We start from the raw sequence: 26,658 nt of genomic DNA, 5'->3' as shown, positions 1-26,658 counted from the left end.
GCGGCTGTTGCCTTGACTCAGGCGCTGGGACTGCCTCGGCCCTGGGGTACAAAGGCCATCACTCCCTGACAGACCTCAGCGCATCCTTTATCGTGTGTTGCATAGAAGGCAAGTCTAAAAACACAATAAATCCCAGCTCAGATCCTAACAGATACAGCTTTCTGGAATATTCCAAAGCTCGAAACAGGGCAGATTTGAAGACCAAATGCATGTGTGCGGGCAGAGGCAAGCCACAGAATACTACAGTGCGGCAACACCAACATTTTAGTACCTTACTTGGAGCTACGTTCTTAAAACACTAAACGCTTTGGGACCTGCCTGGACACAAAGGTTGGCATTGGCAAGGTCACATCACCTGGTTTTCCAGCAAAGCCGATGAATTTTTTTGGCCGCCCCAGACATAAGACTTGATCCTATTAAATCCCGAGCTCCCTTGCCCTCAGCACGCAGCAGCGGATAATCCACCCGCGCGTGACCAAGTGTGGCCAGAGCCGTGTCACCGCACAGGGACACCTGCCGTGTGGGTGAGCTGCCAGAGGGCTTGTGCATCGCTGCGGGGAGCAGCTGCCGTTGGATTAGAACGCTGCTGAAGCTCAGAGCCTGTCCTGCAGCCCTGAACGGGAGGACCAGAGGCGTTCGCTCCAGCGGGACACATCCTGCACACGAGCTCGCTCCAGCACGGACACCGTTTGGTAAAGCACCGCTCTGAGCAATGCTACGGCATCCCTAGAACTTCCTCTCCAACCACTCATCGCACCATCATACCCACGTCATTTGCTGCATCTTTAGTGACTTCGCTGCAGAGCAGCCGTGCAGGACCTGCCTGCAACACACAGGAGATCACAGAATCCTTTTGGTTAGAAAAGACCTTTAAGATCATCCAGTCCAGCCATTAACCCAACACTGCCAAGTCCACCCCTGACCCGTGTCCCTGAGAACCTCATCTACAAGTCTTTTAAACGCCTCCAGCGATGGTGATGTGGTCTGACTCTGGGCAGCTGACATGGAATGACAGCCCCCTGAGTTTCCAAACGGGCAGAGGTTTCCACTCCCAGCACCACAAATGCTGCGGCCACAGCTCCGCTGGTTATTGCCAGCGCCGCTGGCACACGCTGTCCTGAGCATCGCTGTGCAGGGGCACTGAGCACAAAAGCAGGAGACTTTGCAACTGATGTTTCTGGACCCTGTGGTGGGACCTGCTAGAGAGCAGGCAGAGTCCTTCACGCTCACCTTTTCAGGTGAGAACCACCATTTTAGGAGCTGACCTTGGAAAACCTTCAGCCTGGCTTGCAGAGCTGCAGAGGGGTTACTGACTGCCCGCAATTGTCTTGTCTTTTTGATGCCTCAAGGAGCAAAGAACCTTGTAACTGATACTTTGGCATTTATTGTCGCTTAAAAATAGCCTGGCCATCAGAGAGGAACTGCTACACACAGCACTCGTCTTGCAGGAGGAAGGAGGTCAGCAGTTCTGCCCGGAAAAGGTCATCCTGCTGCTCCATGGCGCGGTGCAGGATTGTGAGACAGCGAGCGCTCTGCTCCCGTGGCCGAGCAGCCTGGAGACCGCAGGGGACAGATTCACCCGCACAGGAGCAAATCACCGCACCGCACTGGCTGCCCGCAAAGGCCAAGTGACAAGGTCACATCGGTGTCCTTTGCCTCCCCAGCACGGGCAGGGCAGACGCTCAGCACCGGGTTTTGCTGTACCCTGGACCTCTCCCCCCGCCCCAATTCCCTTTGTACCCCCACAGCTGCACACCCACCAGCTCCCAGTGCAAACCGACGTTTCTCTTCGAGTCATTTTGCTGGAGAGCGGGATTTCTCCGCCCGCAGGATCAGCGCAAAGCCGCCGGCACCGGGTGGGGTGTTTTTCGTGCCGCCCGGTGCCCCCGGCCGGGAGTGCTGGGGGACAGGGGACGAACCCCCGGCCGCACCGGGGGGTGCCCAGCGCCGCCCCCCGGCCCCGGGGCTCGGCGGGACCGGCGGGCACCGGCGGAGCGCGGCCCCCATCTAGCGGAGAGAGCGGGGGCCCTTCCCGGCGGACCCGCCCCCGCCGGAGGGGAAACGCTCGGTAAATAATGACCGGCTCGCCCCAGCCTCCCGCTCCAACCGCTTAATTAAAGTCGTTTTGTTCCTCTGAAGTCCCAGCCCAGCAAATGCATCCATCGAACACACAAAGAACTCTGGTCTTAATTGTGTTTTCTCTTAATTGCACCAAACACGTAAGCTCACATCCGTTCCCCACCAGGTTCCCCGTCCCCCACCAGCTGTAACAAACCCCCCAGCACAGAAAACCTATCTAACTTCCAGAAACCATTTCCCGACTCACACCAGGCACGGACTCCCAGCCCCCTCCAGCACTCCTTCCTGCCACATTCCCAGCTCTTCCAGCTAACTTGCCCACGCACCTGCTTCAGGTGAACAGCACCTGTCCGGAGCACACGGCTCAGCTCCATCCTCCCGTGCCACAGCCAGGCCGCACAAATCCCAGCTCCTGTGCACCCTCCGAGGGCGGTTTGGCTGCTGGGCACACCGGGTTTGAGCTGCACACAGAAGCAAGGGGCACTAATCATCTTCACCTATGCTCATTAGCACTAATGAGGAAGCAGCTAGGCAGTCACCATCACCACTCAGGGAAAAAAACAACTCAGGTGTTTCTTATTGCCACCCCCAGACCACAGGTGCCCATGGGGGTGAATCTGGCTGCTCCCCACAGAGCTCTGCCCGGGGAGCTGCCCCTGTGGCTTTTTCCAGCACAAAATAGGGGAGAAAATTAATTCCAACTTTGTTCTGCTCCAGCCTGTGTTCTGAATTTAATGTTATTGCTCAATATGCTTCGGGTGACTCAAGGAAGACACAGTCAAACTCAGTAAAAATGCAAGAATGAAGCTTGTGACAGCAGATGACAGAGGAAAACTGTCTCTCAGTAATTTGAGAGTGAGAAACCTCTAGTGTGTTAGCGCATTTGACTTCAGAGCACTGCTGCAGCTTTTAAAGTGCTTCCTGATCTTTGGCGAGCTAAGAGCACCATCAACAGCTAAAAACAGTACACTCCAAATTTTCCCCTCTGTGCTCCGCCGTGGACAGGCGGCTTGCTGCTCTTTGTAGCGAAATCCTGCACCCCTCTAGAATTACAGAGCAGGACCAGGAATAAAGTTTGACCTTTGAGGATAACCAAGTACTCCTACTGTAATTACACTGACCAGGAAGAGGATGAAGCCACACAAACCCAAACCACCGGCATTTTTAAATGCTCTTTACAGCCATACAGCACAGATTGGTAAGAGAGGTTTTCGCATCACACACCACAGTGGCATCACAAGATTGTGGCATGGAGAATGCGCCTGGAAGGCAGGTGGAAAACCCAAAGGAAATCCCACGCTGGAGGCAGAGGTTGGTTTGAGGTGCCCCTCACCTGCTGCTGCTGGTAGTTTGGTTTTTTAAAAAGAAAAATACCACAAACAAAAAGAGAAGACACACACAAAAATGCAAACAAAAAATAAAAAGAGCAGAAAAAAAAAAGTAAAAACCCCACAAACAACAGTTTAAGTCTTTAATACAAAAGAATGTGGGCCCTGGGGGTTGCAGACACAGGAAGAAGGAAACTCCAGCTGGCTGTGACTCCCGGTGAGTTTGTTCTTTTCTTACACTGCCCAAGTCCCTGTGTCTATTTCTGCAGCAGCTCTGGGCTTTCTCTCCAGCAAAGCTGTAACATCGTGTCTTTCACACTTCTGAGGTGACCCGGCCACTAAAACCAGCAGAAGTCCCTTCATCTGGTATTGTTACCTTCTGAATGTAAGCAAATGATGGACTAGGAAGCCCACATTGTTACGTTTCTATAAATAGCAACTCTTCTCCACCAGCTATAAAAAGCTGACCCTTCGGCCGGCTGTTCGGACACGTCAGGCCAGCAGCAGCTGCCATTTCCACAGCAGGACTGTCACAGGGCCCGGACCGCCACACATGAGAAGCTAAGAGACATCTTTACTGCTGAAAACAAGGCGCCTGAAGAAAAGAAACTTCCAATTTTTAAAGAAAATGTTTAATTTTCCACTTTTATACTCGTATTTCGCAAGCCACCATTTGAGATCATGGTCTTGAACCTCAAAAAAAATGTATTATCTCCAATTTTGCACATGGGGAGGTGGCAGAACCCGTGCCTCGCACACCATGACGAAGGCACCAGAGCCGGGGAACCGAGGCGTGTTCCGCCAAAACAAGCGTCTCACAACCCCGGGCTGCGGAGGCAGAAGCGGCGGCTCCTGCAGCGATGGCCGGGGCGTCGCAGGGAACCCCAGGGCTGTCAGGAGGGGAAGGGATCTTCCTTCTGGGCTTCTGCCAACTCTGGCGCCTGCTCCTCCCGACCTTTCTTCTTCTCCTGTATCTCTTCCAGCACCATTTGGAGCTGCAGGTGTAACGCAGAATCCCTGGTTTCAACATCGTGATGATCCTGTTGTGCTACCTACAGTTACAGGCAGTCACCAGAAAGCAGGGTCAGAAAAAGCTTCTGTTGAGGTGTGACTGAAGGGAGCAATAGACAGCAACAGCCCCAGTTTGTATGTCCAAAAAAAGCTGGTAGAAAAGTTCTAATTCATGCTTAGATTGTTTTTTAGGTACAATACAATATTAAGGTATCACCAGTGCAAGGAATTTAAATTCAAAATGAGACTGCTGACTTCAAGCTACAAGAGAAAATCCACTGGCCAAGTAACTCTGTGAATACTTAATACTTACTTTATCTGTTCCTCTTCTCTGCAGAATTATCCCACTGGCTAAAAGGGCTTTTCCTGTTTCTTCAAACAATTTTTCCTCTTCAATTTTTCCTCCTTCTTTCAGTTCATTGTATTTTTCAACAAACCTGGATTTCAACATTGTATTTTTTTTTTAACTCCCACAAATAACATTTTGGTTCACTGACTTGAATATTTCTGAGACTTGTCCATTCATCCTTTTATAATCATAAATAAATCTCACCTTTGGCAAGTAGATTTATAGTTTGATTGTGACAAGTCGAAAGGTCTTGGGCCATTGCCATAAATTCTGTAAAATTTCCTATTTGAAAAAAATAAAAAACAGTTTCATATTTCAAGCCATCAAAGAGGGAAATGTCTTGGAGGAAATAACATCAGAGGCAGCTAAAGCATTCACCTAACTATTTCTCCTTTTTCCATTAGCTGTTATGTTACACAGAGATCATAAAATCACAGAATCGTTTTGGTAGGAAAAGTCCCTCAAGCTCATCGAGTCCAACCATAACCCACCCCTGTCCCTGCCCCATGTCCTGAGACCCTCATCTCCTGTCCAGCCCTCCAGGGCTGGTGACTCCAGCACTGCCCTGGGCAGCCTGTTCCAATGCCCCACAGCCCTTTGGGGAAGAAATTGTTCCCAGATCCAACCTCAACCTCCCCTGGGCAACTTGAGGCCGTTTCCTCTGCTCCTGGCGCTTGTTCCTGGGGAGCAGAGCCCGACCCCCCTGGCTCCAAGCTCCTTTCAGGCAGTTCAGAGATCAGAAGGTCTCCCCTCAGCTCCTGTTCTCCAGCTGAACCCCCAGGTCCCTCAGCCGCTCCCATCACACTTGTGCTCCAGCTCCGTTCCCTTCTCTCCACTCGCTCCAGCACCTCAGTATCTATATTCTTTTCACGCTTTTGTACTTGTTTCACTAAGCTCCAGGTAACGCTCCCCGCGCCCGGTGAGCCGGAGGAGCGCTGGAACTGCTCCCGGAGCGCTCCGGCGAGCCCAGGCGCACAGCTCCCGGGAGCCTTCCCTGCCCTTCCCTCCCCTGCTGCAAAACCGCACACGCGGGGGAGAACGCGGTAAAACCCGCGCGATTCCGCTTCTGCGCGATGTAAACAGGAGCGGCCGGGGTGGCTCCGCGGGGACGGGACCCGGGGGGACACGGGGGGGGACTCACGCTCGCACTTCGTCCTCCGGGTAGAAGACGGGCGGGACGACATCCTGCACCTTGCCGTAGCGCGGCCGCGGCACCCGGTACACGGGCTCCCTCAGCGGGGGGAACGCGGCGTAGACGTCGAACCACAGCGGCTTCTCGATCACCCCGATGCGGAGCAGGTTGCGGGTCCTGCCGGGAAGAGGAGCGCCGGGGGGAGCTCAGGGGAGGAGCGCCGGGGGGAGCTCAGGGGACGCCCGCCCGCCCTCCCCGCCCGGGACCCGCCCGCCCCGCACCTGCTGAACACGCTCCCGATCTTCTGCAGCCGGTTCCCCGCCATGGCGGCCAGGCCTCCCCTGGCAACGCCGCCCCCTAGCAACGGGCCGCCCTTTAACCCGGCAGCGGAAGCGCGTGCCCCGCCCGCCGCCGCGAGGGCACGCAGCCAATAGCCGAAGGAGGGCGGTGCCCAGGCAGCGCCGGCCGATGGCCGAGCTGCGGCTCAGCCGGATCAGTTTAAAGGGCCAGCGCCGGATTGCGCCCCGGCCGCGCTGGGCGGGCCGGGAGGTGGCAGCACGCGGTGCCGGGCCAGCACAGACACCAGGCTGGATTTTTACCGTGATTTATTACACGCAGCAGCTCCACCCAGGCTGTTTGCACCATGCCACTGGTCTCCCCAGCAGCGCCTTCCAGTGCCGCACAGAGCGGGGCCGGGGCACGGGCTGAGCGCAGGGGGAAATGCATAAATGCATCCTCCTTCCACCGTTCTGTCCTTCCATCCTGCGCTCCTTCCATCCCCCCGTCCTTCCTGCAGCGCGGGGCAGCGCGTTTCCCTCCCCAGCATTCACCGTGGGACCGCGGTGCTCACTCCTGGGCTTTTCTCCGCTCTTGTTTTGCTTAAAACGCAGTTTTGAAATGAACGCTCGCGCCCGTGTGAAGCAGCAGAACCCCAGGAGGTGCTGGGCGCCCCCGGGCTGCAGCGAGTTCTGCGCTCCCGCGCGCTCCCCCGCCAGCCATGTCCAGGGTTTCTCCAGCGTTTCGATGCTTTTGACACTTAAGGCCGTGAGTTTTTCCAGCATCTTCTCTCCCAGGGAAGGTTCCCGAGCCGCCCGTGGGGCTGGGGAGCTCTGATCCTGCCAGCGACCGGGAGCTGCTCCCGGGGACACGGGGGCTCCGCGGCTGCCCCGGGGTTTCTCACAGCCCAGCCAGGTCCAAACCCCACTTGTCCCCAGAACGAAGGGCTGGAGACCCAGGGGTTTGGCGCTGGCTGGGGACACAAGGGCCAGCTCCCTAACCGTGGTTTGATGGGCACCTGCCCGTCCCTGCAGAGACCCCCCCTGCACTCTGGCTGCTTTTTGAGCCTTTGAGGAGCTTCTCAGCACAAGCTCTGCTCCTGCAGCCCATTGCAGGGATAAGGAAGGAAAAGCCAAGGCCAGAGCAGGTGGTTCCCTCGGGGGCGACACGGGGACGCGGTTCCGCCAGCGCCGTCCAGCTCCACATTCTCCGTGCCACAGACCCAACAATCTCAGCGCAGCGTGAGAACGTGCAGGGCTGGAGATGAATAACACGTTTCAGAAATAATTCATTCCAACAACGTATTTCCATTCCACCCGGAGATGATGCAAAGGAGCCAAACGGCCTGTTTGGCGGAGTCGCTGTGATGAGACGGCTCAAGGAAGCCTCACACGCCCCGTCCCCAGCGGCTCATTCGGGACAGGGTGGGCAAACCGCAGTGTTTTTCCTTTTCCTCTCTGTCCTGAACGGTTCCCACACACGGAGCCGACCACAGATGCACCGGGAGCTTCCCCAGGGATGGCAATGGGAGCTCCCCAGCTCCTGCAGTGCTCGCTGCATCCAGAAAACCATCGGAAGCGAATTCAGCACCGTCCCGAGCAGGAGGCACCAGAGGCACCGGAGGCACCGGGCCAGGGCGGCTGTTGGGCGTCTGCAGCACGAGGGACAGTGGGCACAAAGGAAGAAGCGTTTCCCTCCCCGCCCTGATTTATTTCTTCTTCCCGGGCTGTAAATAAGTGGCAGCAAAATGCACCAGAGCGTTAAGAGTACAACGGGACTTTATTATGTGAATTACTATTAAAGATCTTTAAGAAAAATATCACTTACGGAAATAAATTCTAAAATAGCAACACTTACAAACGTCACGGATTTGTTTCGTTGTGTTCTTTTTAAACGATTTTGTATAGAAGTGATACAAACGTCACTGAGAATTGTACATTTTTATGTAAGAAATGCATTTTGGCTTCCAAGCCGGTTTTAGTGGCCTTTCTACTCATTAAACCTGATTATTTTTTCTTCAAATGACAAAAACACTCTTCATCCTCCATTAAAACGATGCTTTGTGCCTCCGAGATACTTTGCAATGGCTACAGAGCGACCTCATTCAGCGCGGCTTTGCCCAGCCCAGGGTATTTTGGGGCAAGCTGTTCGATGGCGTTAGCAGATCCGTCCCCGAGCCCGTGGCTCGCGGCTGCGGTGCCACTTTTGGCGCAGGACCCTCTGCGGCTGGCGCGTGCGGCCACCACCAAATGACGGCTCAGCTCCAAAGACGACGCGGAGGTGACGTGAGCTGACGTGCACAGAGCAGGACCAGTGGCATTACCGGGGGTTCCAGCAGGACTGACCGGGGATGTGACGCGAAACGTGGCTTTGCCCAGCGCCACAGAGCTCAGCGCCATCCCCGCAGCCGCGGCTCGGCACAGCAAACCCCCCAGGGGAGGCACTGCCTGGCACAAGTGCTTCACCCTGCACCGGAGCAGCCCCAGTAACACCCTCCCAGCTGGGAGCAGAAGAATTTCCCTCCCCAGCCCTGTAGGTGCTTCCCACGCTCGTGGAAATGCCACTGGAAGTGAAGCCCTTGGTAGCTCCGAGGCGCTGGAACACTGACAAGCTAATCCGCTTCCAAGCTTGATTTTCTTCCAAATATGCAGAGAGCTGCTCCGGGCTGGGAGGGAATAACGGCAGCTTCCTACAGACCCCGAGCCAGCGCATGGATCCCCGCTCCACTGGCTGGGGATCAACCTCCCACCCAGGGAATAAAGGACCTTCTGTCCCCAGCCCCAGCTTCACGCTCAGCCCCTGCACCCACAGCCACGCTGGCACCGGAGCCCGCGAGGACACACGCTGCTGCTGGTGACCGTCACCACCGCGGTGCCGAGCAGCCGGTGCAAAACGCACGGTGCCTCTTTGAACTTCAATGTGAAGTTCTTTGGCTCAAGGGACGATGCTCCCTGATCCTTCCTTCCCATAGGAGCAGACACTAAAGCTGGGACCAGCTCCATGGGGTGGATCTTCTGGGCTTGGACTTTGGGAACCCAAATCTTGCTGGGGTCCTGGGGGGGCTCCCAGCCCAGCGCATCCTTTGGCCGAGCCCCGGTGCAGCCGGCAGCGCTTCGTTTGTGTTAACGAGACACCACCCGGACCCTGCACCCCAGAGAGCTCCGAGCAGCCCCAGTCCTGACCGGGGACCAGGGTCCCCACCGATCCCCATCACAGGGTGATGGCCATGGAGATCAACAGGTGCCGCGGGAACAGAGAACGGAAATCTTGGCTTCAAAGGCATGTGGGCTGCAGGAGGGTTTAAAAAGGAGCCGGTCGGGAGGCAGCGCCTGCCATGTGGGCTTTTGTTAGCAAACCCCGCCGAGAGGCAGGGAAAACAGTTGCGTGCGTGTTTGATGGCTGCGGCTCCTGCGTCTGCCGCCTTCGCAGCTCCGTGCTTGCAACATTTGTGCTGGTTCGTAGGAGCCAGGAAGAGAAACAGGCGCGTCTGTAGCCACCTCCCGCATTTCGCAGTAAACAGATTATGTCGATAAAGGAGAAGAAAATGTGCTGGCGGGAGCGATTTCTGACTTTACGCTCGTCACTCACTACTTACGCAGGGAAGGGATTTGTTTACGTAATTATTTTCAGCCCGACAGCGTCTCCGAAAGCTGTAATGGCCCAAGCGCTGCCCGCAGCCCCCGCAGCACGGGGACGGCTGCTGTCCCCACCACGGGACCCCGCGCCGAACCCGGCAGCGCCTGCGAGCCCTTGTGCAAACTCCCTGTGCCGAAAATCCTCCAGCGCCCTCAGGTGCAAACCCCCAGCTCAGGCTTTGCACCCCACCCACGGTGCGCAGCCCAGCACAGCGCACCCGCGGGCCGCGTCCTGCTCCGGCAGCGAGGGTAAACCGAGGCGAGATCCAGCCATGGTGCTGCCCCGCCGTCCGTCCGTCCGTCCGTCCTGCCCCGCGGTGAGCCACGCCGCGGCCCACCCAGCATCCGGACTTCAAGGCAGTTTTAGCAATGCCGAAGGCAAAGGTTTTAATTCAAGGTGAAACGCCTAGGAAAAGAAGGCCTTTCCTTTTATAAACAAATTATATTATTTGACTATTACCTGATCTGAATCTCTGCTCGTTACTCCTAGCAGTAGTAGACAAGGCTGTTAGGTTCTTTCTCGCGTGTTCTGTTGTTCGTTTGTTTTCTCCTGTGTGCAGAGTAACGTGACATCAGGTCGCTACAGAGATATGTTCAGGAGTGCTCTGGCCGAGCAGACCCCACGTGTGAACGCATCCTCGTTAGTACAACTGATTTTCGTTCCTCTGCGACGCCGCTCGGCGCGCGAGAGCAGGCGGCCGCTGCTCCAGGCCGAGCTCCACCGCTCCAGCAGCTCCAGCAGCTGCCCACTGCTTTTTTCCTTTTTGTTTTCCTTTTTGTTTTCCTTTTTTGGCTGATTTGCTAGATAGGAGTTGTTCTCAAACTGCTGTTAAGAAAACATTGTGCCTCACTTCAATACTTGTACTTCAGAGGAGCACGGCAGCGGAGGGGAGACAGCCAAAATTCTGGGTTATTTGTTGGGTAAGACTTTTTCCGTTTTCAGCCATCTTCCGATGAAGCTGTGTGCGTGTTCTGTGCCAGCCACAAACCCAGCGCTGGATCTGCAGGGAGGAGAACGGCTCAGCCTCAGCCGCACCATGGCCCCGGTACCCGCTGTCAGGGTCTGTCCCCACGTCCCCGCCCGGACACGCGCTGCACCTGACCCAGAGCACCCAGCTCCCTCCTCCGGCACAGACAGACAGACGGACGGAGCCGTTCGCACACTCACCGGGATTGTTCGTCCCCGGGTGCCTCTCACCGTTTACTGCCCTTCCTTCGGCGTCTCCTCCTCCTCCCGCAGCTGCTGCCGCCACGCTTGGAAATCCTCATCTGCAAGGCAGAGGCGAGCGGGGGCTGTGGCCACTTCCATGCTGGGACAGCGGCCACCGTGTCGTGGTCCCAGCCCCGGGAGGTGGCCCAGTGGGGACAACACCCCTGGGACTGCCCAGAAGAGGTCCCCGTCTCCAGTGACCCTGGCAAAGCGCAGGCTGCCAGAAGAGCCACGCGGGACCGGGGACGAGCCCCTTGCAGGGGTGGCTGTGCCCCCAGGAGCCCAGCCCAGTGGGACGATGGTGCGGGGCAGGATGGGGCCAGGCACCGCTGGACCCCAGGGAACCATGCTGAGCACAGCACCGCAAGGCACGGCGTTTCTTACCACATGAATGTCCTTCCACGTCGTCGAGAAGATTTGCCGTGGAAGCCGCCGTCCCCAGCCTGTGCCCTCCGCTAAGGAAACCGGTTGTGGAGCTGGGACGTGGCCGCGGTGCCACCACCGCCCTCCCCAGCCCCCAGCCCAGCCATGAGAGGCTCCGGCCAGCCTTGGGGAGCCCCGGGGGCACCGAGGACAGCCCCCGCACCCCCCACAGCTCCCCAGCCCTTTCAGGATACACCTGGTGCTTCAACAAGTGTTTTCTTTTTGATTTTCTCATCTTTGTCTTCTCGGAGAAGGCTCTGGCGAGTTCAAACAGCTTCTTGCGTGTGGCTGGAAGGAAGCAGCAGCCAGGTGAGGGTCTCACCCCAAAACTCTCCCCAAAGCTGCCGTGGGCGATGGGGAGGGGACAGCCAGGGCCAGCGGTGTGACAGCCCCCAGCACCCCGATTCCCTGTGGCAGCACCCCACATTTGCCTGGCACACCGGGGCTGTGCGAGGCTGCCAGGCTGGGAGAGCCGGGTCCTGTCCCACATGCTGGTCCCTGCTGGTCCCTGATGTTTTTACCCTTTCCCTGGGATTCTCAAGCCCTTCCCTTCACGACTGACCCCCATCCAGCCCGTGTCTCAGCTGGCTGCAGCCCAGCTTAGGCTGCACAAAGACCTGGCTCTGTTTTGTGGTGGGAGAATCGGGCTGCGACTTGAAAGGATTGGAAAAGAGAGAGTTCCAGCAAACCCTCTGCTTGCTTTTCTAGGATTTGCACAAACTCTGCTCAGAAATCCCTCTATTCCCCAACACCACCTGCATCCTCGGCTCACGCCACAACCCACACGTGCACCAGGGACAGACACACAGCGCAGAGCTGGGGCAGCAAGACCCAGGTCTCCATCTCCCAGCCCCAGCTGCCTCCAGCCCCCACGGGCGTCCCGATCTGCAAATTAACTCACATTTTCCCATGTGTTTCAATTTGTCTCGGAATAAGGCATCGTCAGACACAGCACCGCCAGCCTCGCTGGTCACGGACGGGGCTGCGTCACCTGGAAGGCAAACATCTGGTCACCGGGAGTGCGTGCGAGGGGACGCCGGAGACAAATCATCTCCATGACCCAATTCCAGCGCTGCCAGGAGCTGAGCTGAGCTGGGGTGACGGGGCTGTGCTGGGATGGGGCTCTGCCAGGATGGGGCTCTGCCAATTACCCCAGGCACTAATTGGGTGTTAGATCATGCCCATGCTCAGCACCCAGGACGGCAGGGCCACCGATTAGAAGTTCAGGAAACCCAGCGACTCGGCCAGATGGACCAGAGACCCCAAGAGCCAGGTCCTGGTGTCCCCTCCCCTTGGCCCACACCCTATCCCCAGGCCTGGGTGCCCCGAAGCACCGTGTGCCCACCCGGAGCCCCGGCAGCTGCCCCGAGACGTCGACAGACACCAGCTCTAATTCTGACTGCAGCAGCTGCTCCGCTCCCCGAGGTTAATCAGGATTTACCGGGAACAGTCATTATGTCTCCCAGGCACAATCCTCCGCTCCAGCCAGTACAAGGCGGGGATTTGTCTCCCCTGGGAGCTGGATCCCGGCTCCTGCCCACAGGGCTGGACGGAGGCAGGACATGGGAGCAGCTCCCCATGGGGAGGGCAGCAGCACCCACCCCCAAACCCATCCCCACCACCCCCAGCTCCTCTCCTGCGTCAGGTGCAGCAGGGAGGGATCAGCCGGTGTCCTCCCGGAGCCGCTCAGAGGCGATGCTCAACCTGCTTCTTTGACAGTTACCTGGTATTACAGAGGAGAAACCAAAGTCATTGCTCACGGCAACACTGGTCGACTTGGATTTTTTTGACTCGTATTTCAATCGATCTGAAAAACAAAAAAGCCCAAGTGGATCAGACCCCTGAGGCAGCTCCCGCGGCTCCGCTCCCCTCTCCTCGCACAGCCCCACAGCCACAGAGGGACAGGCTGACCCAAGGCAGGGACATGGGCCTTCCTGGTGTCCCCCGCAGCTCGGCAGCCGCAGGAGCACCCTGACCCAGCCTAGCACCGGCCAGGCTGCGCTCACAGGACATTTCCCAGGCTCCTTGCTCTGGATTTTGCTGGGCTCTGCCAGAGCCAGCACAGAGGCAGCCGTGGGAGCAGAGCATCGTGGCAGGCGGCTGAGCACCCGGAGCAGGAGCAGCCGCTGCCCAGTGTCAGCAGGTTGGACCACCCGCCACCAGCCTGGCATGAGCCACCATGGCACGGGCAGCATCACTGGGGAGGCACGCACCCGAAAAGCTGAGACAGATGTTTCTGAAGGTGCTTCTCACCTCTCTCCAGGGCAAGGAGGAAATCCCGGTTCCTCTGGAGCTCCTTCATGAACTCCTCGTTCTGCAGGAACAGTGCGATGCGCTCGTCCTCCAGGTACTGCTTCCAGCGCCGCTCCTGCTCCAGCGAGCCCTGGCCCCGCGGGGCCGGTCCCTGCGGCTCGGGCTGCCGGCGCCCCCGGGAGCCCTGGCAGGAGGAGAACGCGGCAGCGCTGGGTCGGTGGCCTCGGTGCCCGTGCCGTAGCGTGCAGGAGGGTCCCTGCAGTGGCGCCTCAGCCTGAGCTTGGCCTTTTGCTCCTCTGTTATCCCACCGCACCCCCAGCCCCGACAGCCATCGGCTGCTGCTCCCCAGTGGGGTCCCCACTACACCCAGCACACCATCCCCTCCCCGGCTGGTGCTGCTGCAAAGGGGACAAAAGGGGACAGGGCAGTGACACCTCTGCCCAGCGGGAAGGGGGACAGACAGGAGGCAGAAGGGACAGACATCCCACAAGGGAATGGGGATCTCTCAGTCCAGGCTCAGCGTGGCACAGGGAGGAACCGGTGCCTCCAGAAATGCTCCTTGGCAGAGCAACAGACTTTTTAACATAAAACCGTGGGGCTGAGCCAAGGCAGAAACTGGTGTGGAGGTGAGAAAGTCTGAAAAGCAGAGGCTGACAAACGTCCCCGTGCGCGGCACCGCGCGCTCTCCCCAGCTCCAGTGCGGCCGCATCGGGGGAGCAGCAGAGCCGCTCTACAGCCACAACCGCATCCTCGCCCACAACATTCAGCTGATTTGTGGCTGCTCTCACAGAGCCATAAAAAGCAAAAGCACACAATTATCGGGGAAAGAAAAGGGCAGCTGCTCCTCTCCTTCCCCTGAGCTCAGATGAATTGGCACGTTCCTACTCCCAGAAAGGCAATATAACCCGCAAAGCTCAACTTCCAGGGCAATCATTCAGGAAAACGCGGCAGGCTGCCTCTGGAGCCAAGACGGGAGCGAGGAGCCGATGCAGGGGGCTCTGGCCCCCTTTGCAGGGTGGCTCCGGTGTCACCAAAGGGGCCGAGGGCTGCTCGCTCCCCTCAGGGTGCTGCCTGTCCCCAGGCCTTGTGACCACAAAACCGCCACAAAGCACAGCGGGACTCTCATTTCCCAGGGGAGAACCCTCTGGTTTGCATTAGATTTTCCCTGGCAGCGCTGCTCCTCCCAAGTCCAGCTGCTTCACACCAGGGCAGCAGGTTAGATACTCAAATAATTTAAAATATCAGGTGCAAGCAGTATTTCTGGTGCTAACCGCTGGTCTAACAGCTGGAAATTTCCCCTTTCACACCTTGCTCGCTCCAGTCTCGCCTTGAACAGCACGAAGCGCTCCAAACTTTCAGTTTAGTCCGCGCCTGGTACGCAGGAGCTGTCAGAGCGCCGACGCCGCACGCTCGGGGTGGGTGAGGACGGGGATGGTGCTCCGTGCACCGCGGAGCCGGGAGGAGCAGCGAGCGAGCCTCACCTGCGTGCCGGCCGTCTGCTGGGGCAGGATGCGGAGAAAGTCCTCGGGGAGGTTGCCCAGGAGCGGGGGGTTCCAGTTCCTGTAGCGCCCGGGTGCTGCGGTGCTGCCGGGCTCCGGCACGTCCGTCCTGTGGGGAAAGCACAGAGAGAACCTTTGGGGAGGGAGAAACCCCCGACATGTGCTGCATGGCGGCCCCTGCCCAGCTCTGCCGGCCCTCCTGGGAACCCAGAGACCACCGCACGCCCCCAGACCCTCAGCAGCAGCTCTGGGAGCGAGAGGCTTTCCCAGCCAGCTGGAAACCTCGGGGAGCTGCTTTCCAAGCCTGCCCACAACCGCACGGGCTGGATTTCCCTCCTCCTCCCCGTTTTGCTCGAACTCGCAGAAAACAGCCCTGTGGGAGCCCGAGCGCTGCAGGGTTTTGCTTAGGAAGCTGAGGAGCGTCTCTCGCCAGATGTCACACAAGCCGGCAGCGCCTTCGTCCGAGGCGGCTGGCCCAGAGCAGCCAGGGCACCCGCACATCCCCAAACCCACGGTGTTGCTGCCAGGGGACAGCCAGGGACCCTGGGGGCTCAGTGACAGCAGCTAAACCACCCCACAGTCTCTGGTGCAAGAGCCACAACGCGCAGGGCCCGGGCCGCAGCACCTGGTGTTTTTGAGCGGAGCCGAGCGCCGCCCTCCCCAGGGAGCTGATTTTTGCCATTCCAGGCGCTGCCGCAGCGGCTTTCTGGGCCCCTCAGCTGTTCGCTTTTTAGGGCCTTGCAGGGATTTTTTAGCCAGCTGTGAGCTTCATTCATTTCCCTCGGCTTCGTGTCACGCAGCCCTAACAAAGTGACGCCAGATGCCCCGCGCCGGGGCCAGCAAATGCACAGCCGGACGGCGGGTGCTGGTGCCATGGGGGCTCACCTGGGCGGGGGGGTGGGTGGCGCGTGGGGGTAGCGGCTGCCGAACTCCTGGCTCTCGTAGGCAGGAGGGGAGTAGACGGGAGGGGGCTCCTCGTCCGAGCTGTCCGGCTCCAGCGTCCGCTCCAAGATCTGCAGGACGAGAGGACGGGCTGAGGATGAGCCGGGGAAACACTCCCCACATGGCAACACAATTCTATGAATCTGTGACCTGCCTGCCCATGGGAAGCAGTGAATTAATTCCTTGTTTTGCTTTCCTTGTGCACGCAGCTTTTCCTTTACCTGTTACACGGCCTTTATCTCAACCCACAAGTTTTCTCATCTTTACACATCTGATTCTCTCCCCATCCCGCCTCGGGGGAATGAGCGAGTGGCTGCGTGGTGCTCAGTCGCTGGCTGGGGTTAAAGCACGAGCGCCGAGGTTACCTCGGGGGGGATGCTGTCCTCCGAGTCCGAGCTGTCATCGCAGCCGCTGCTGTCCAGGTTCATCTGCAGGAGCTGGTCGATGGTGGCATCCACAGCGCCGTTGTTGGCCCTCAAGACGCACTCGATGATGTCGTAGTCCATGTTGGGGAACATGGTCTTGAAGTCCTCCATGGCCTGGTTGAACTCCAGCCGGCGGACCTGCCTGGCGGGGCGGCTGTTGTTGAGCTCCTGCGCGGAGGAGCCGCCGCGCGAGCTGCCATTGCTGCTGCTCCGGCGGAAGAGGCTCGTCATGGCGCGGCGGCCGCGGCGAGGGGGGCACCACCGCCGCTCCTCACGGGGCTCTGCCCCCGCGGCCGGCGGGGAGCATGGGCGGGCGGCGGGGGTCCTGCTCCCCACAGCCGGCGGCTCCGCGCGTCAGCCCCCGGCGCGCTGCAGCATCCTCCCACCTGCCGGGAGAGGGGACAGAGTCACCCGCAGGACACTGCACCCAAGACACTGCCAGATCCCCCATCTCAACGGGGATTCGATTTAATTCGACCCATCCAACCGCATCCCCACGGGACTGTCCCATCCCCACGGGACTGTCCCATCCCCGCGCTGGGGCCGGCACGCTGGAGCTCGGATGTGCTGTGCCAGGCGCTGTACGAACAAAATGCAAGGTAAGAAAAATGGCATCACCTCCACCACCACGGGCTCCAGAGGCTTAACATTTCCAGGTTTGACATTAAAAACACAGTAAAAATCTCCCTTTAAAACAAAAAACTGGAGTGGGCTCAGAGTGTTCCAGAGCAGGGGGCTATGATACTCAGCAGCACAGCAAGTCGACCCTTGGGAAAAGCCACCAAATCCAAGATTAACATTCACTTTAAAACCATAAACAGATTATACAGCTACTGCTTCTCATTTGGAAATGCAGGGCCAAATTCAGTCCTGGATTAACTCCACCATTGAAACAGAATTACCCCAGGAACACTTCTGATCCGTAATATCATTTTCAAAGGCTTTTTCCGAAGCAGCAGGCAGAGAGTTCAAGATAACTGTCCCTAAAATGGTATTTAATTCAGAAGAACCTGCCAAGCACATTTCTTAGCAAAACAGGGTATAATCAGATTCAAAGCCATTAAGCGGAGCAGCCACCTCTGAAGGTCACCCCGGCTGTCCCCTGCCCGCGGCCAGGCCCCTGTGACAGCCGCGTCCCCAGGGCGCACAGCTCGCGGCCCCCACCCGCTCCGAGGGGCTTCCAGGAGCCAAACCACCTCCAAACCTGGGAAACTTGCCACGAACCCTGGGCAAAGGTTTATTTTGGCCATGTGGGGTAACCCCTGGTTGTGTCCCCATGGTGTTCGCTCGCCCTGCGGGACAGGACCCACAGAGAAGCATCAGGGGTTCGCTGCTCCAGGGGCAATTTCCAAGCAGCCTCGGGAGCCCCCAACTCACTCCCCACTCGTGAACAAACTGCGTTTAACAGATCAGCCCCGTGTCCATCCCGCAGCCGCTCTGTCCCCGGTCTGCTCCTGCCCGCCGGAGCCCAGCACGGAGCAGACGCGATTGCGATGGCCATGCCCGGCTCTGCGCACGAGGACAAATAAATCTGCGGGAGTCAACTAATAAAATACGGCTTCTGGGTTCTTCCTCTGCTGTCGTGACTCATTCACAGCAAAAAGGCGGCATTGCTCGCACCTCCGCTATTATACTTTAATTGCAATATCGCATGGCTGGTTTAATCACGTATTAAATTGAGTTATACCACTATCACAGGTTACCTGAAAGATGTGGCTGGTCCAAGAGGATGGGGAAAGAGCCTGGACATCAAGGGGAAAACATCTTTATCGGATACACCACATGATGAAAGCTTCTGCTCAGCAATGCCGTGCTAGCCCACGAACCTCCAACAGTAAAATCAGCCCCCAAAACCAGGAATATGCTTGGAAATCCCCAGATCTGTTAAAAATCCTAACATCTCTTGCAGTAACAGAAGGGCCTGTGGCTGGGGGGTCTTCGTCTGCCGGTGCTTGGGTGTCTCCCCGAAACGGAGCCTTCCCATGGCGGGACAGCCCGCGGGGCCGCTGGGGCCGGGGCTGGGCAGGAGGAGCCGCCTGTGGTGTCGGGGCCGAGCAGCTGGATCATCCCAGGGCTGCTGGAACCGGGAGCGCCGTGCTGGAAACAACAGCTGCTCAGCTCCGCAAGGAACGCGGCCCGAACGGGAAACAGCTGTAAAAGCAGTGGGGTTGATCGCTCGCAGCCCTCGCCGCTCGGGGAAGAGCCTTGGCACCGAGTGCAAGCGCAAACATTCCCGTCCCCGGTGTCTGCTGCAGCTCAGACAGCAGATGGGATCGCTCAGAACCCCCGAAACCAGCCCGGCCCCCTTCCCTGCCGCTGCCACGCCGCGTTTGCAGCTCATCCCTGCAAACACAGGGGAGCTGCGGGAGGATCTGCAGACGGGGGCTGCCCAGCCGCTGGAGGGAAGGCTCTCGGAGGAAGTATTGGAACTAGGGACGCTAAATCAGAAAGAAAAGCTCCGTCCAGAGCAGATCTGTCAAGCTCTGCCTGCAGAAAGGCCCTGCAAAGGAACGAGAAGACTGGGAACACAGCTGCAGGTGGAACTGTAACAGGATTGAAATGATGATGAAAAGTAAATGATCGGGAGCAAAAATTACGGTCGTCTCCGCCAGCAAACTGAAAGGCAGGGCACATACTGAGGATGCGCAGGACACGTTCTCAGCCTCCAAAATGCCGCCCGCACCTTTCCGTCTGCCTCAGGGGCTGAACGTGCCCACCTCCCGGCCCGAGCCTGGGAAAACGGCCTGCGAGCAAATCCTTTTTCACAAAAACAAATAGGCACCTGAGGATCCCCTTTAATACTTGTCCTCCCACGCATTAAAATGCCTGGGTTTAAGCCCTTTTCAGCGACAGCACAAAGCAGTCAGGGAGGAGAGCAGAAGGAAGCCCTGAGAGCCTGGCAGCACCCACCTCTCTGCAGAACAAACTCCCTCCCGGCCGCAGGAGCCGCTCAAAGCCAGGGGAGCAGCCCAGAGGGACCGGGGAGACCCCCGGGCGATTCGGGTCCCGACGCCCGGCATCGGCCGCGCTGCCGCTCCGGCGGCCGGACCCGCGCTCCCAGACGCGCGCCGATCACATTCGAGAGAAGCCGCCGCGGCTGCGGCTGCCCCGGGGCACCCAGGGCCGTGCCATCCTCCGAGAATGATTTATGGGGGCCCTTTGTGAGCCGGCCAGATGTCGGCCCCGCGCAGCACCCGGCCGGCTCAGACCCAGCCTCCCCAGGACACCCGGGGGCTGCCCAGCCGCGGGGTCCCGGCACTGCCGGCGTGTCCCCAGCCCCTGCCAACCCCCTGCCCTTCGGCACCGCGCTAATCCCGGCTTTCACACACATTGGCCAGGCCAGAATTACAGCCGCCACCCCCTCCCTTCCAAACTAAGCCTGGATTTAATGAGGTAGCACTAGATCTTAATCAAAAAGTCGCCTGCCTTGCGAGGCCGCCTTGCGCTGGCTTCATTGAAGGTAATTTGATCTTGGTAGGACGACATTCCTAAAATAGTTGAGGGAATTCAAACATGAAATAAGGTTTCCAGGAAGGGATTAAAGAAAGAAATAGGTCAAGCAAGTGTGAGCGATGAGAGTAACCCAGCATCCCTATGTATGGTTTAACTGAGTCTCTGTTCAACTCTGTCTTGCGTCAACATGTAATAAATTAGATGCAAGAGGTTGCTTAAAGCAGAGAGGCCGATATTAGATTATTCCGCAAGGTGGCTGAACGTCGGAGACTTTTTGTGCTCCGGCTTCCACCTCGACATCAAAACACACCCGTCCCGGCTGAAAAATCAGCTTAGGGCTGGTTAGAAACAGCCCCGAGGAGCCACAGCCCCGCGTCACCCAACCCCGTGCCTCAGTTTACCCACCCGGCTCCAGCCTCACCGGGGAAGCCCAGGCAACCCCGTGCCCCTTGTGCTCCCCTGGCACCAGCCGCAGCCGTCGTGCAAAGCTCTCGGGCCACATCTCACACGAACCCATCGAACCCATCTTTATCCGCTTACCCCGTCTTCTCCTGTTGTGCTCCCAGCCGGCACAAAAGCGCTGGGAAGCAGTGGGAGTGAAAGGTACAGCGGCGTGCGGCTCCCTCGGGGCCGGACCCCGGTCAAGGTGTGCGAAGGAGTCACCTCGGGGCAATTTTGGGGTTGGATTTGGCCAGTGAGCCCCTAACGGGGAGCAAGCGAAGGCAAATCCAGGCCAGGGGCAGCGCAGCTCACCAGCTAATTAGTGCCCCTGATTCACAAATGATAATTTGCCACTTTAGGTCAAGGGTCAAAGACATTAAAGAACGGAATGGGAAAAATGGAGAGGCAGCCCCTTCCCCTCCAGCTCCTTGCAAAGTGGGAACCAACTGGGAATGCACTGGACTGGGCTGGGATCAGACTGGGCTGCCCCAGCCCGCTGGGGCTGAGCGTCTCTGCAGGATCTGGCCCTGGGCATCCCCCAGGGACAGGCAGGGACAGGCAGGGACAGGCAGGGACAGGCAGGGACAGCACCAACGTGCCACCCAGCCACAAGCATCTCCGGCTGCTGCCCACCCGCCGTCAGGGTTTAAGGGCTGACACTTCATGTGCAAAGGAAAGAAACCCAACATATTGATTTGCCCGAGGCGCGGTGGAGCAGCGAGACCGCCCGAGTTTCTATGGAAACAAAATTAGTCAAGTAAAACTCTCACTGACACACGGTGAATTATTGACCAGGATGGGCCCCTGGCCATCGGGGTCTGGTACAAGATTTAAAGGTGCTCACGGGGCTGCTGGGGCCCCGTCCCTCGGGGCACCAAACCACAGCCCTGCAGGAGGAAAGCCCCGGAGTTTCCACGCCACGGGTGTGGTATTTTGGGTGCAGAAGCGAAGCAGAAGACACAAGTGCCCTCCTGGGCAGGACCCCTCGCTTCTCCCTCCTCCCCAGCCCCGTGCTGCGTGGCACAGCGGCGATGGTGGCACAAAGCTGGTGACAAGGCTCCTGCCCGGTGCCCACACCAGCCACCCGTCCCTTGGCACGCAGGATGAGCCCACGGCGCCTCTCCGCACCGCGCTCGCAAGTGGGGATCCCTGCGAGCCAAGAGCAGGGGAAGAAAGGGACTAATTAAGTTGCAAATGAAGCTTTTTTTTTTTATGAGCCACTAAGCCATATGGCTGCTGCGAGCTATCCTGCAAAAGCACTGAGCTGACAATTCGGGCGCTGCCGTACCCGCGTTGTCCCGGGACGCGGTGTTGCGCTGTAACTGCGCCGGTCTTTTGTCCTCCCTTGCGCCGGGTGACATTGCTCAGCAGAGGAGAACCTGCTTGAAACGCTACACCTCGCCAGGGACAGATATTTCATTAATGCCACTACGTCAGGCCCCTCCTGCAGGAGCTTTTCCAGCCTCAGGAACAGGTTTTGCCATCGCTGGCCCAACAGGGCTCACGGGGGACAGAAAGGCCCCCGAAAGCCGAAGTGTTGAGGTTGCTCCGCTCCTCCTGCTCCACCCTGCACATCACAGTTTATACACAGAAATGATACGGGATGCTAAACTGGATTTGAAGCCAGGCCAAGGCTCAGATAAGCTCTCAGTCTCTTTTCAAGCTTTCAATCAGCTTTGAGCCTGCCTGTCCCTGTAACCCACCTAGCAGTGTGCCACGCTCCATTTTCTGGACACCATCTGCCTCTCTTCCGCCCACCCGAGCTCCGTTTCCTCGCCGAGGACAGCGGCCGCGCTCCGTCGCCGCCGTGCCCGGCTGCGTGCGCCTCCCCGGGGACGCGAGCAAGGGCAGCGATCCACACGCTGTCAGGGAGACGGAAGAAACACCACTGCCAGGAGCCAGAGCTCATTTCCCGGCAATAAAGCAGCACGGGGCTGAGGGAAAACATCCCGCACCACTTCAGCCGCTGACTGGAAAGGACCAAGGGGCTTCAGCTTGGAAAAATAAAAGCCATCGGCAAATGGCTGGTTTTAAGCAGTTAAAGCACTAGATTGGGTTCAGATTGGTGCGTAAAGGATCTGCCCTTCCCAACAGGTGTTATTGCCGTGGACGATGCCCTCCACACGCCAACCTCGGCTCCGCCGCCCCTGCCTACAGCTCCTCCAGCAGATGGGAAAATAAAGTGTTACTGCTTCCTCCCGGGGGGGGAATTCCCCAGGTCATCCTCCCCACTCTCCCTCGTCCTCTTCAGCTCCATCGGCCCCACTCCACCCACACACACCCCTCTGGGCACCTGAGGAAGGGCCGGAGTATCCATGGCTCATGAACACCACCTAGAAATGAAGGCCTGAAGCTTTTGTGCTTCCCGCAGTTATTTGTGGGTGGATTTTATCTCCTTTTCCACCTATTCTCGGTGCACTTTGGTGAGGAGGGTCCTTGCAGGGGAGCCGGCAGCCTCCCCTCTGCCAGGCTCACACGCCGCAGCTGCAGAGCAGGCGAGGAGCACAGTTATCGCCCCAAAACGAAGCCCAGAAGCTCCGCCGGCCATGGGGCCACAGCGGAGCCCAGCCCCGCGCAGCCACGGCACGGGGGGACAGCTCCGGCGAGGCACTCAGTCTGGGTTTTAAGACGCTTGTTTGTTTGTTTGTCGCTGGGCAACTGAGAGGATGGAAAAAACATCAATGTCATATTGTCGCTTCTGAGTCACCACCCAGCACGGGCTGAGATGCCCCGTTTCTCCCAGCGCTGAGTGCGGGAAGGGCCCGAGGCACCCCAAAATCCGACCAGCCCTTCTCTCCCTGCCCACCCCAACACTGTCCCCATCCCCACAGCCACGGACACCAGTGGTCCAGGGACATCGGTGGCTCAGGGACAACTTTCCAGGCCCTGGAAAGCGGCGTAGGAATTTGCATTCTTATTTGCATTTCCTAATTGCGCCTGTGGGTTTCCTGGGGCAGCGGCTGCCTTTGGTTTCCATGGCAGGTTTTGTGCGGACCCCAAGAACCGAAGGAGGCACAAAAGGGGCCACAATAGACCTGTCACTCACCCGCATCAAAGGCGGCCGGCGGGGTGGGACAGGGGCACCGGGGATGGGGACACCGCAGCCTGTCCCCCCTGGAACCACCAACACCGGGGGGGACATGGGAGCCCCCGAGCAGGGGCAGGGACTAGGGGGCAGCCGGCACACGTGGGACACCGGCGGCTTTGGCGGTCACTGCTGGAGCAGCGCTGGGGACACCGACACTGCCCAGCTCTGGTGCTGACCCCAGGGAACCCGCCGACCAGCCAAAACCAGGACCGAGACATGGGAAAGCCTGGTCCCCGAGCCACTGCAGCCAGCCCAGTGCCAGCGAGCAGAGACACGGCTCCGGCCACCGTCCCTCCGCTCCCTGGTGACAGTGACGCTGCTGCCCCGGCCAGGCCACAAGAGAGGGACCTAATGCTCTGCACACCTGCGAGGGGTTCTGCGTTATTATTTCAAGCATTTTTCTTATTTTACAGTCCGCAATTATCATCACTAATTCACGCCGCCTAAAAGCTTCCCAGCTCTGACCGCGAGCACCCCCCCCAGCCAGCGCGCACCCCCAGGTTACGGCAGCAGCCCCCTCCCCACAGGCCCCGCTCCGGGATTTTACCCTCACAGCACAGACATGGGCACAGTGACCATCGGGTTCCTCTCCCAGCCGCTCCCCTCCAAATGCCAGCACCTGCAGCACCCCCGTTATCTTCCCCCCGCAGAGGCCGTTTGCGCAGGCAGATAAGGACGGAGCCCTCGCTATCGCGCCGGACACCCTGCTCACTCCCGCGTGCTCCAGATCCGGTCAGGGGAAGAGCTCAGAGACTGGCTTGTTGGGGTTTTTAAATTTGAAGACTGTTTTTTAATAAAACGTTGAAAAAGTCAACACTTTCCTGGGAACTTTGTGGCTGGGAAGAGGACGGGCACCTTCGACCCATCTTTGAAGGAAATGCTTTTGGCAATTGGAGGCTCCAGCACTGGGAAGGGGCTGTGAGCACCCAGGGGTTGGCGTGAAAGGCTCTGTCAGCATCGGGCACATCCTCACCATGGCCGGGGCAGACACTGCTGGGCAGCAAACGCTGCTGCAGCCCATGATGTTAGAGACAAGCGAGGAGGAGAGGAGAGAGGAGAAGAGAAGAGAGGGACAGGAGAGGGACAGGAGAGGGACAGGAGAGGGACAGGAGAGGGACAGGAGAGGGACAGGAGAGGGACAGGAGAGGGGAGCCATGGCTTGCCCAGCAGCCGGACAGCCCCGCCATCACCGCCCCGGTCGCAGCCCCGCGGGCCGGCCCAGGACGGTGGCTTTCCCGCGGGGACACCCTTCCCGCTCCGTCCTGCGGGCTCCTTGTCAGCAGCAGCAGGAGGTGTGAGGAGGAGGTGTGAATCTGTCGCTTTTTAAATAATAATACAAAAGAGCTTTCCAACCCGCCTGGCAGGACGGCACACGGGAGCGCGTCTGTGAACAGTGACTTCCACAGCCGAGGCAGCTCTCAACCCCTTCTCCATCGCCGTTTGCCCAAACCCACGGGGGGCAAAGTCGGCACTGGCCGGGAGCCCCGGGCAGGAGCGGCCTGGCGGGACGGTGCCCTCCGGGAGCCGGGGCGGGCACCGAGCCGGGGTCCCCGAACGGCCCCGAGCCCGGGCGGTGACCAACACCTGGGCACGGCGGGCCCCGCTGCGGCCCCTGCCCCACGCTGCGACCCACCCGGCAGAGACGGCACCGCTCCACGAAGCGGGCGCGGAGGAAGAGGCTGGTGTCCCGCAGAGCGAACCGCCAAACCCAGCCCTGCCCGCGCACCCCGCGGGCTCCGCTCGGGGGGCACAGGGGACACGGAACCCCGGTTCTGCCCCATCGCCGCGTTCTGTCCTCCCGGCCCCGGCCCCGCCGCCCCCGCACCGCCCCCAGGGCTGTCCCCAGGCGGGGCGGCCCCGCGGGACCCTCCCGGTGCTGCAGGGATCCACCGGCAGAAGCGGCGGGGCCAGGCCGCTGGGCCCGGCTCCGGAGGGTCCGCCCGGGCGGCCGCAACAGGCGCGGCCCCGCAGCGGGCACCGGGCCCGGCCGCAGCCGCCGAGCGCCCCGGACCGCTCTGCCCGGGCCCCGCCGGACACCGAAACGCGGGGCTCGGGGGCGGCCGCCGGCCCCGCCGCACCGCGCAGCCCCGGGCTCGGCCGAGCGCAGCCCCGGGGCCGCCCCCCTCCCCGGCGGGGCCCGCCAGGCTCCGGGCCGCGGCCCGCGCAGGCCGAGAGGCGCCGCCCGCACGGCCCGGCCCGGCCCAGCGCGGCCCGGCCCGGCGCACAAAGAGCCCGGCCCGCCCCCCTTACCGGCGGTCGGCGCCGCGCTGCGGGGGCGGCGGCGGCTGGCACCAGTCACGCCGGGAACCATGGAAAGGAGCCGGGAGGGGAGACGTACGTGGCGGGCGGGCGGGGGCGGGGGCGGCCACCGTGCCCGGCAGCTGGGGGCGGCGCGGCGGGGCCGGGGCCGGGCCGGGGGGGCGCGGGGAGCGGGGCCTAGCGGCGGCCGGGCCGAAATGCAGCGCGGACGGGGGTCGCTCGCGGCCCCCCCGGGGCCTGGCTGACCCCCCCTCCGCATCCGATCGTGTCCCCCCGCGCCGGGGTGTCCCCCCCTGGTCTCGGCCAGGCCGGGGGCGTCGAGGGGCCGGCACCGCCCGGTCCCTCCTGCCCCCGCTGCCACCCCGGGTCTGCCCGGCCCTGGGGGGCTCAGGGCCCCCGACACCCCCGGCTGTGGCTGCGGCGTTGGGCAGCGCTCCCCTGGCAGCCCCAGTGCCCAGCAGCATCCCCAGGAGAGCGGCTTCCAGGGCTGTTTTTCCATCTCCTCCGCACCTCTTGAGCATCCCGGGCTCCTGGATCTCAGACTGCCAGCCCTGTGCACGCTGGCATGAGGAGGAGGGCACAACACCCTGCCCCATGGGCTGAACACGAGAGATGAGTTACAAGAAAGCATCACTTCGACCACAGATAGAAAGCAGCCATCTCTGGTATCCAGCGGCTGACAGCTTGCAGCCACACCACAGAACAGCTCTGCGCGGGAAGCGATCTCCTCTTACAAATTACAGGAGACGCTTTACATTGGGGAAACACTTCCCGTTTTGCGGAGACCAGAGTGAGACCGCAAACAGCGGCGGGCCGGGGCCTCCGCCTCCCTCGCAGCTCTGCAAAGCCCTGCGG

At 59.8% G+C, this 26,658-nt stretch overlaps 2 protein-coding genes across 3 annotated transcripts; both read right to left on the bottom strand.

Annotated features, from left to right (window-relative positions):
* Positions 1–4,023: 4,023 nt before the first annotated feature.
* On the bottom strand, positions 4,024–6,297 carry MRPS23 (mitochondrial ribosomal protein S23). Its single transcript, XM_065853200.2, has 5 exons — positions 6,181–6,297; positions 5,909–6,076; positions 4,972–5,049; positions 4,732–4,855; positions 4,024–4,459 (listed from the first exon to the last, which is right to left on the bottom strand). Exons 1-5 carry the CDS (start codon positions 6,222–6,224, stop codon positions 4,301–4,303), a joined length of 573 nt encoding a protein of 190 aa, XP_065709272.1. The 5' UTR covers positions 6,225–6,297; the 3' UTR covers positions 4,024–4,300.
* Positions 6,298–7,935: 1,638 nt separating this feature from the next.
* CUEDC1 (CUE domain containing 1) lies at positions 7,936–25,928 on the bottom strand. 2 transcript variants are annotated; one of them, XM_065853225.2, is made up of 11 exons: positions 25,795–25,928; positions 16,503–16,948; positions 16,081–16,208; positions 15,178–15,304; positions 13,697–13,880; positions 13,167–13,250; positions 12,345–12,434; positions 11,638–11,731; positions 11,405–11,463; positions 10,979–11,079; positions 7,936–10,811 (listed from the first exon to the last, which is right to left on the bottom strand). In XM_065853225.2, exons 2-10 carry the CDS (start codon positions 16,791–16,793, stop codon positions 11,012–11,014), a joined length of 1,125 nt encoding a protein of 374 aa, XP_065709297.1. In that variant the 5' UTR covers positions 16,794–16,948; positions 25,795–25,928; the 3' UTR covers positions 7,936–10,811; positions 10,979–11,011. The 2 variants fall into 2 exon arrangements, with proteins under 2 accessions (XP_065709297.1, XP_065709299.1); XM_065853227.2 differs by having other exon boundaries at positions 11,009–11,079.
* Between the last annotated feature and the right edge of the window lie 730 nt (positions 25,929–26,658).

This window comes from Patagioenas fasciata, chromosome 19 (genome assembly GCF_037038585.1).
Source record: "Patagioenas fasciata isolate bPatFas1 chromosome 19, bPatFas1.hap1, whole genome shotgun sequence".
NCBI lineage: Eukaryota > Metazoa > Chordata > Aves > Columbiformes > Columbidae > Patagioenas > Patagioenas fasciata.
Note: the sequence above shows the minus strand (reverse complement) of the source record. Positions and strands in the feature narration are given on the sequence as shown.